The sequence below is a fragment of the Lipotes vexillifer genome, unplaced genomic scaffold (assembly GCF_000442215.2).
Source record: "Lipotes vexillifer unplaced genomic scaffold, Lipotes_vexillifer_v1.1 scaffold240, whole genome shotgun sequence".
Classification (NCBI taxonomy): Eukaryota; Metazoa; Chordata; class Mammalia; order Artiodactyla; family Lipotidae; genus Lipotes; species Lipotes vexillifer.
Window position 1 is genome coordinate 4,782,155 of NW_006797481.1, and position 10,438 is coordinate 4,792,592.

A 10,438-nucleotide genomic window follows, 5' to 3' on the forward strand; every position below is an offset into this window, starting at 1 on the left:
CCCGCGTCTCCTGCATCGGCAGGCGGACTCTCAAGCACTGCGCCACCAGGGAAGCCCTGGTCTGTGCTTCTTGCGCTTTCTTTTTTCTTTCTTTTTTTGCGGTACGCAGGCCTCTCACTATTGTGGTCTCTCCCGCTGCGGAGCACAGGCTCCGGACGTGCAGGGTCGGCGGCCACGGCTCACGGAACCAGCCGCTCCGCGGCATGTGGGATCCTCCCGGACCGGGGCACGAACCCGTGTCCGCTGCATCGGCAGGCGGACTCCCAACCACTGCGCCACCAGGGAAGCCCGCGCTTTCTTATTTAATGGAACCCACACTTATCTGGAGTTTAGTTTGTTCCCGGCATTGTGCTAGGCGCTGGCAGTGCTAAATTGAATGAGGCGTGACTCATGGCCTCCAGGAGCATGTTGTAGTTGGACAGACACACAAATCACTGTTACAACAGCTCTAGCAGCAGCTCCAGAATTAACATACTGGAGGAGCTGAGGTTAGCCATATGTTGGAAGGCAGGGAACAAAGGGCCACGATAAATTTAAGATTATTTGTCTTAAAATAGCAAGGTCTTCCAAAGATAAGTTTCATTACTATATTACCTATGACTGAGGAAATGTTGGTTATCCATATCAAAGGATATCATTAATCTTTAAAATATGGAGTGGCTTTCTGAGGAGCTAATGGGAATTTTGAGGAGCAGTTAAAGGTCTCCAGGCCACCCTCCCCTTCCCTGCCTTGGGCATTGCCACTGTTCAGTGCACTCCGTTTACTAAGTGTTCACCTCTGGGTAAGAAATATTTTTATCTTACAAATAAAAATGGAGGGTGGAGTGGGGGAAAACCGTGCCCACCTCACACAGTAGCTTTAAGCAAGGAAGTGGCATGGAGGATGGAGGGTACCTGGTGGGACTCCAACCTAGGTCTGCAGCAGAGAGATGTGAACTTGGAAAGGCAGTCCAAGTTTCAGCCTTTCTTCCTCCACATTTGTTACTAGTGGTTCTGCAGGATGATAAGCCACCGACCTTGCTTTTGTCCTTTTTTTTTGGCTGGAGGTGGAGGAGGCAGTGGTGGTGTTAGAGGTGAAGGTGTAGGCACTGTGGAGTCTTCCAGGCTCTTTTCCAATTCTTTTCTCTCCTTATCTTCTTGTACTTTACTTTCAAAGAATGTCCTTAATGGTAAGAAAGTATAACTTTACAATGAGATTTTGAGAAACATCACTAGTAATTTTGGTCATGTTTTAGTGCTGACCCCAAAATGTTTCAGTAGTTAACTCTGCTTTTTAAGCTACTTAAGAACAAATCAGCTTCAATTTCTAAGGCTAAAAAATGATGCTGTTATAAAACTATGTTCAAGAACTGAAAATCATTTTGGCCTGGAAATAAATGTTTAAAGATTTTAGGTGCTCATTTTAAAAATTATCTGAGCCCTGTTTGTTATTTTTTTAGGTAAAATTTGAAGATATAATTTGATTAAGGGCTATTGGATTTTCTTTTTGAATAAATGACCATCAGACTAAAAATGAGGCAAGAATAGACAGTGAAATATATAGCACTATGTGCAGGACTTCCTTTTCTTTCTTTCTTTCTTCTCTCTTTTCTTTTTTTCTTTTTTGAGGTGGGTGCTTAAAATGAACAGTTAAGAAAACTGTTGGGAAATCCAGCTTAGGTGCATCTACGTAAAATACCTGGAATAAAAAGAGGCTAAAAGCTTCCACAGAGAAAACAACAATAACAAGCCGAAAAAAAAAAAAACAGACATGGGAATCAGATGCCAATGGGGCAGTGCCTTTAAAGTACTGAGAGAAATTAATTTCAAATGAGAATTCTACACTCAGCTAAACTGTAAACCGCAAAGGGAAAGTACTGACATTTCCACACATGTAGAACTCAAAAAATTTACATCCCAAATACCCTTTTCTCATCCTTACTTTTAAAGGTTGGAATCCGGTAATTTAAGAAAGAGGACAATATGGGATCCAGGAAACAGGAGAACAATGAAGGGATGTCTTATGGCATCTCTTTAGTAGGCCTAAAGAGGAACCAGTCAAGATAGGAGATTTGGGAGGGAAAACTCCAGGAAAAAAAGGAATGTAACAGAATAGAAGGTATGACTGAGAGCTTGGGAAAAAATAAGGATGTGTTAATAGCAAATAACACCCTGGAGAAATGGTACAGATGAACCGGTTTGCAGGGCAGAAATAGAGACACAGATGTAGAGAACAAATGTATGGACACCAAGGGGGGAAAGTAGTGGGGGCGGGTGGTGTGATGAATTGGGAGATTGGGATTGACATGTATACATTAATATGTATAAAACAGATAACTAATAAGAACCTGCTATATAAAAAAATAAAATTAAAAAATTGAAAAAAGAAGATTTCCTAAAAAAAAAAAAAAGCAAATAACATACACACATAAAGGACTAAGTGGAATAGCATTCAAAAACTGTAAGGCAACCAAAAACTATTCAAACAAGTTTTTTATAAGGTCATGATCCAACTCTGAGGCAAACTAAAATGTGAAGTTAAGCACAACTAAGCAAGTGTTGAAGCTTTAGAGAAAGAGAATCCAGTTGACCTTCTTTGGCCGAGAGGGTTGTGGCGTTGGACCCACACAAAAGGAAAAGTAATGCTAAGCCACACTTGGTTAGGCATTGAACAGTGCTCACATAGCCCCAGTAAACAGTTCCTTGGTTTTCACATTTTAGAGTCAACCTATGGGCAAAACCTGGAAGACTTGGTTGTGTCTGGAGGTCAGAACATAAGCATCGCCCACTGGGCTATATAAAAGGGTAAGAGAGGCTCATGGACGAGGGGGGCATGTGAGGAGGTGGGGAGGGGGAAAGGAGGACGTCTGGATTCTTAATCCTTTTCCTGAGAAACTTTTCCCTGAATCCTAGGAAAGCTCTATGCATAAAAGAGGCCAAAAGGCCTTATGTAGCCTTACAAAGTAAAATTTTAATAACAGGATTTTCAGAAGAAAAACAACATTTTATGCTAAATTTTGCTGCTTTAGCATATGCTTCTCAATTGACTTCCTGATTGTACCCTATAGATATGACGGACCCATTTCATTGGCAGGTGAAATGGAAAGAGAAGAGGTACATAGTTATACTGGACACTTACATTTCAAAGTGCGAAATTTACCTGAGCACCTGATCCACCTCAGCCTGGTTGGAAGGAGCTAAGCCCTGAAGCTCCTCGGTGATGGTTTCGTTGACCCACCGCACCGCAGTGCTGACGGCATCTGACCTTTCTAATTCCTCTGCTTCAACCAGCTCGGGTAAAGCGTTCTCATGGACTTTGAAGTGAGTTGAGATCACGACAGAACATATATTCTGAAAACAATATAAACGTGTTATACATTTTCCCTACCTTTCACAGGAAATAGGAAATTGAATGTATCCAGCTTTTAAGGTACATGATATTTTATCACCAATTTCAAAGAGAAAATGAGAATCTATAATTTTCTTTGAGATATTTTTATAGCTATTGAAACATGATGGAACCCAACTTGAAGGAACGTTTAAAATTATTACCTTGTTAAAATACCCTCTTCTAAAAACCCTACATTGAAATTCATTTGTATCACTACCTCTCTAAAAAATAGCTGAAAGGAGACAAATTTAATCATAATTATTTTCATTTATGAAAATGAATTTTTCTTCCTGTAGATCGGTCTATCTATCTATAAATCTATATATAAATACATGAATCTATAACCCTATCTGCAGATTTATAGAACTCATGTCATTAATAATGTCAGAGTTTTGTAAACTATTTTTGCCCCATTTCCCTTCTCCATCTTGGATCATCTTCAGGTTAGCAAGTCATGTCTGTACCAGTAGAGTCCACGTAACCTAATAAACCATCATGGAAGACTGTATGATTCATGCTTTGTTTTCATAATTACCTACAAATGGTGTGTGTATTTCACACACACTGAATTTCAAAACGTTAATTTTCCACAATTTAGACAATACATGCTAATAAATGCAGTGGAGCCAGGACATAGTGAAGAACACATTTAAGCTGCCTCCTACCTTGGGAAAATTTTGAACGGTGCAGAATATTTCCACTTGTAGTGTTGGAAGCCCCAGTCCATCCAGCACATTTTTCCCCACGACTCTGCATATGGTGGGAGGCTTTGCAAGTTTAGAAAAGCAGTTTGCCTTCAACACACACACACACAAAAAAAACACAAAAATCACAATACCACATCTAATTTATCTCTAAAAGGTCATTCACATTTACTCTAGTTTCTACTAAACCTCTCCTTGAATGCCCTCCTCGTTCTGGGATTAGTCTAGCAGCTCTGCGGGAACGTTCAGAGATTTGGATTTGGCCTCTGGTACGTGGGGCAGTTTGCTTTTTGAACTCTCAGCAGAAACTCGCAAACATGTCTTTATTTAAAGGTCTCGTGTCACTCTTTAGTGGGCCCTAACCTATCCTTCTGTCCAAATACCAAAGTCAATTGGTCTCTAGAATACTGTGATGCATTCAAACCTAAAAAACCTTAAGTGGGTCTATTTTCATTCCTCCCAACAAGGCACCGGATATTTTAATGGTGAAGACTTATGCAGAGGCTGTATTTCACTTACCATCAGATCATGCGTAGAACTACATGTTCAGAGAGGATTGTTGGAACCTTAGTAACAGCAGTTTCACTGATGTGGAAGGCATTTGGAAGTGATCCAAGAAAGAGATGGAAGAAAGAGAATGAAGCTGAGGGAGAAAGTCCACTCAAGGAGCTTGAGTAAAAAGATTCAGTACGGTGTCCCTACGCAGAGGGGCGGAAGCTGGGAGAGAAGGAAGAGGGGGCGAGTGAAGGCCCACCCTCCTCACCCCCTTTATCACCAGACAGTATTCACTCTTCATTTTCATTTAGCAGACCAGACCTCTTATCTTTCACTTCAAAATCCAGTGACCTCAACCTACATAACAGGTCATTAATGCCCATCAGCAATGTGCCAGCACCCAGGTGGTGGCCAGCAGAACTAAAGCAAAAGCCAATTTTCAAGCTGTCCATGCATTTGAAGGATGATGGTTTGTATATTACAGAGTAAGTACCTAAATGAAGTTAGATAGAATCAGGAGAAGAAAAATACGATCTAGCTTATACTTTGTGAGTTCAATTCAACAAGCAATGAGCACCTACAATGTACCACATATTGTGTAATGAGGAGAATGGAACTAACTTTTAAAAAATGCTTAGGATGTACCTTGAAGGAGTGACTTTGTCTTGTTTATCACTGTATCACATACCACAATGCCTGGCATATTTAGGATTCCATAAATTAGATCTTGTATAAATTCATAAATGTCAGACACAAACCTGGGGCACATTTGCATACACTACGTCATTAAATTCTCAAACTCTTCAATTATAAGTTTTATGCAATAGTAATATTGCTGTTGCCCACAGGGATCTTTCCCATCCCTGAATTCCTCTGATATGTAAGAGAAGAGAAACAAGAGGGAGAAACTGAGGGCAGGTACTTCAGGTAGAGGGAATAGGATAAGTGAAGGGGAGGGAATTGGGAAACTTCACGCTGTAGGGGGAAGTCAGTGCGCCTGTGCGGAGAAGCGGTGGGGGAGGGGCAGGGGAGGTGAGCCTGTTACCGAGGTAGCCGGGCGAGTACTGTGAGTCACACACTGGAACGTGTTTGATCTTACTCAGCATGCAAGGGGGAACCACAGGAAGTTTCTGAGCAAAAGAATGATGGTCAGATTTGGGATTAGGAACATCGCTCTGGCCTCACTATTGGGGATGGACTTGATGGAGGGGGAGACTAGGTGAGAATAAGGATGGCCAAAACCGGGGCTGTGACTGGGAAGATGAAAAGGAGGTTGCCTTTATGCCAATCCAATTCCTGAACATCCTTCAAAGCCCAAGCCAAAACTCTCAGATGCTACAGCCCACAGGGATCTTCCCCACCCCTGAATTCCTATAACAGGCACACAGTGATCTATTCCTCAGTCTAGCACACAATCCTATATCACCCTATTACTCCAGTTATCTTATGTATCGGTGGCTTTTGTCCCTAACTGAGGTATAAACTCTAAGAGAGCTGTGCAAACCAAAGACCTGGCTACCTAATAGGCTGGGAAGAGCATTACACTGGGGACAAGAGTCCAAGTTTCCAGTCTTACCTTTTGCACTAAGTAGCGGTGAGACAAGGGCTTGGTGTCTTTGTAAAATGAGGAAGTCGTTAACTTTCAAGAATTCCTCTAGCAAGAGACAGTGGAAAGATAATGGAATTGGGAGTTGCATTCACTCATTCATCCCACAAATAGTTCTTGACTGTCCACTATGTGCCACGCACTCTACTAGGTACTAGGGAAACAGACCGGGTTTGATTTCTCACTGTCATTCACTGTGTCCCTTGGGAAAATCATTTAAATTCACTGGGCCACAGTTCTTTATTTGTAAAACAGGAATCATAATGTTTACCTCACCGTGGTCCTAAGGATGAAGTGATATCACATAAAGCACATAGCACAAGGTGCATCCATAAACACCTCCCCCCTCGCCCCTCCCCCAGTTTGATGTATAGGCCAGGACCGAGAAAAATAAACATTCGTGGAACATCCCCTATATTAACTGCATCTACAAGATGTGGTTTTGAACCCTGTAAACACATCATGCTTCTTCACAGCATTTAAATACTCTGCTTGGTGTTGGCATATTGCCTCACCATACTGCAAATTCCTACCAGTCCCAACCATGATGCCTTCCAGAAGGTGGGTGTTGGTTAGTACTTATGGATCTGGAAGTGAGAAAACGCTTGCCTTTGTTTCAACTGCCCACTGCTTAAGGCTAAGATGTGTGCCAGATGGTGCGCTGGGCACAGGGCTTAGGAGGGGTATATGAAAAGGCCACCGCTCTCCACAGGAGCTCACAAGCTGCCCAGGGAGGATTTCAGTACATGCAGGGGACGCTACAAGGACGCTGAAGGACGATTAGTCCTGGGCAAAGTGGGCAAGATTCTGATCTAAAATTTAAGTCTAGGTGCGAGCTGGTCAGCTGGGACGGGCATCCAGGACAGGAAGGGCGCACAAGTCAAGGAGCGGACATTTGAAATCGACTGAAACTTGGAAGCGATGGGAGCCTGCTGGGTATGAGGCCCCGGGGTAGGCTGAGGCTAAGCTGCAGCGAATACCAAGGTGTTTGTCTCGTGGTCAAAAGGAGGCCGCTGAAGGTTGGTAAACTGAGCTACGAGGTATTAAGGTCTGTGATTAAAAAGTCAACTGGCAACCGTGGCAGGCCCGCCCAGAGGTAGCGAGGATGCCTGCCAGGTCCTGAGCTGTCGCCTAGAGTCCTCATTCCTCTAGCAGCTTCCAGTCCACCACTTTCTCTCTTGAGATTCCTTCACCCAGACTTCCGCCCTGCTTCTTCCCTTCAGGGTCGCGGCTCCGCGCAACTACAGTCCCCCGACCCTGCGGCGGCGGCGCGCGTGCGCGACTCTGTGGCGCAGGCGCACGGCTTTGCCGCAGCGCGGGGCGTGGGGAGAGGGGCTGGAGAGGCGAGCGTTCTTGTGCCAGGTCCCTACCAGGTGCCCGTAGACATCGGCAGGCTGGAGGTAGAAGGTGGAGTTGAGCAGCTCTTCCAGCCTGCGCGGAACGTCGTTCTCCCGGTAGTACTCCATCGCCTGCTGCTTCAGCTTCTGCAGCTCCCTAGTGGTCCCACAGCTGCGGCCGCCGCCTTCTTCCCCCATGGTAGGAGATTTAAGCCTACAGCGGGGGTTAGCTGGGGGGCCCGCGAGCGTCCTCCCAGTCGCTAGGCAACGCAGCGAGATCCCGACCCCAGATGTCGCGATGCTTCCAGCCTCACGTTCTTTCCGCAGCTGGAGTAGCGAATGGCTACTTCGTCCTCCTCCCCCCTCCCTCTCCCTGAGGGTTTGGCCCACGGGCTTGGGTTCATTGACTCTTGAGACCGGCTCCCTCCCGGCGTCGTTTTCCACTACCTTCCACGAAGGTTTTCAGATGGAAGAATAGTAAACGCTCTCATGAAGCGCTTTTTGCGGAGGCGTGAGAGGGTTAGCCCCGGCTTCCAGCTGGGCACTCGAACCTCGGGTGGCGCCGGTTCCCGGTGGCCCTGGGACTCAGGCCATCGGGCTTTCCCCAACCACCCCGTCGTTCCTCGCGGTCGTGGAGCTCCTCCGGGCGGCGGCCTGTGCCGGCCCACTCTCGGGGGGAGGGTTGTAAGAACTCTGGGTACCCTTACTAAGCTGTGGAGGACCCAGGAATTCAGTGATTCCGCAGATGCATACCAGCCCTGAGCAGAGCGGTGTGCTGGCTGGGCGTACTGCGAGGTCCAGGAGAGAACGGCCATGCGCCCTCCCCTGGGAGATGAGTGGGACTAGTGGGGTGAAATTTTTCCGTCGAGGGAAAAAAAACAGTGTGGGCCGAAAAAATTTGGGATGCACCTTAAGGACAGGCCTAGGGTGGGGTGTTACAGACAGACTTGAGGAGAAGCAGGAACGGAGGACTGTCATTGGGTCCTGTTCTCTCTTCAGAACCTTCAGAGGCCGCTTGCGTCCTGCCCTTTTAAATCCAAACTGTCTGCTTGGCTTTATTACACTTTTTAGGTGTCTCGTGCAATTATACAACGTCTTAATGCGCGCCCTCTGCTCTGGATACTTCTGCTGCAGGAAAGGGCTGAGATGGACAGGGTGGTTCTTGTTCCACTCTTGCCTGGTGGTGTTCGTGACCTAAGGCAGACCATTTAAAACGTTCATGTTGCACTTTTGCTCATCTGGAAAACAGTCTTAACTACTCTGCCTACTTCACAAGTTAGAGTAAAATGAGAAAGTGAGTGAGAAAACACTTTGAAACAAGATAGTTATTTTCGATAGAGGTAGGCAGATGCATACAAATAATGCGATTCTGTAAATAGTGCTCTAAGAACCCAGACATGCACCTCCTTCTGAACTCCCTCGGTGTTTTTTCCAGTTCTCTAATGGAACAATGGAACTTTCTGGGGTGTGATGGATCTACCTTATCCTTGCTAGATGGAAATCCCTCCATGATAGGAGCCGAGTCAGTCATCCTCACCCTTGCTGCAGGGACAGAGCTTGTGCTCTGCTGAATAGGTGTTGAATGAACCTTTATTCAGGATAAGCCAGCGCTGTTGCTGCTGCTTCCATCCAACCACATGCCTTTCCTCATATCCCTTTAGATGGAAAGCACCCCCTTCTCTCACATGTCCATCCTTTCCGTCCTTTAATACCTGTTGACTCCCATATCTTCAAAGAAGCCACGCTCCACACTCCAGCTCACACTGTGGCCACAGCCTTTCCTTCCTGCTGAACTCCTTTCCCATTTGCAGCTGCAGCCGCAAAATTCAGCGTTTAAGGATGCCTTGATTCATTTGACGCTTTAATGGAAAATTAAGCATCCTGGGCTGGGACCATCATGTCTCAGTCTCCCCTCTGTAACCCACTGGCCTCTAAATTCCTTAAGGACAGGGACTTGATCTGTCTTGTTCACCGTCGCGTCCCCAGCATCAGTACATTACCTGACAGAATAGATATTCCCTAAATGTTTGTTGAATGAGTGGATGGCCTTTACACATAATAAACACTTAACTCACAGTCGGATACTTTGTGAATAATGAGTACCCCGGGCTGGTTTGAGCAAAGCCTTTCTTTTCAGGAACAATGAGAAATAAGGATGGAAAAGTAGTCTGAGGTGAGATTGTAAAGGAACTGGAATACCATTCTGTAAGAGTGGGGAGCACCCCCGAGCTTCTGAATATAGGATAGGCAAGACGGAAGCCTCCTGAGTGTTGGAGGAGGCTAACTGGCAGCAGTAGGTAGGCGTGGTGGGTGTTTGGTTATGCAAAAAGCAGGAGATAATGTAGATGTAAGAGCCTAAACAGTGATGGTAGCAATGGGAAGAGAAGGACGAGACAGGATGGAAGGATGAAAATCACTTTGAGTGATTGGATGTGGGGTCGGGGAACCAGAGATGACTCCATAGAGGATAACTCCTAGAATTCTGTCTCAGTTAACAGAAATGCAGTAAGTGAGAGAGTGATCTGGTTTTGATGGAGGAAATATGGTACATTTGGTTGTAGATGTGTGAAGCTTGAGATATCCCAGAGGAACGGGAGGACTGAAGACACAGATATAAGACATCCACAAAGAATTTAAAGTTGAATAAGACTAGATGAATGCTCTGGAGGGAAAAGGGAAATCAGTCCTCTTAAACTCAGGACCTAAATATTGGGGAACAAATTTATTTAGGACACAGGGGGACAAACAAAAAGGACTTAGAGAAAAAAGAAAAAAATCCACAGCCCGGAATCTAGGGCAGAGAGTTTGGGGACTTTCTCAGATGTGTGTGTCTGTGTGTGTACACATGCATGGAATAAAGTCTAAAAAGATATACATTTGCATGTTAATTGTGTCATCCTTAGGTGATGGGATCTTTTATTTTCTT

At 45.1% G+C, this 10,438-nt stretch overlaps 1 protein-coding gene across 1 annotated transcript in view; it reads right to left on the bottom strand.

Annotated features, from left to right (window-relative positions):
• ENO4 (enolase 4) overlaps positions 1-7,710 on the bottom strand; it is a 28,980-nt gene extending 21,270 nt beyond the window's left edge. The window contains exons 1-4 of the mRNA XM_007469640.1: positions 7,546-7,710; positions 4,036-4,164; positions 3,140-3,330; positions 1,017-1,162 (exon numbers count right to left, since the gene is read on the bottom strand). Of these exons, the coding sequence (XP_007469702.1) occupies positions 1,017-1,162; positions 3,140-3,330; positions 4,036-4,164; positions 7,546-7,710 (631 nt within the window). The remainder of the gene's footprint in view (positions 1-1,016; positions 1,163-3,139; positions 3,331-4,035; positions 4,165-7,545) is intronic.
• Positions 7,711-10,438: the final 2,728 nt, after the last annotated feature.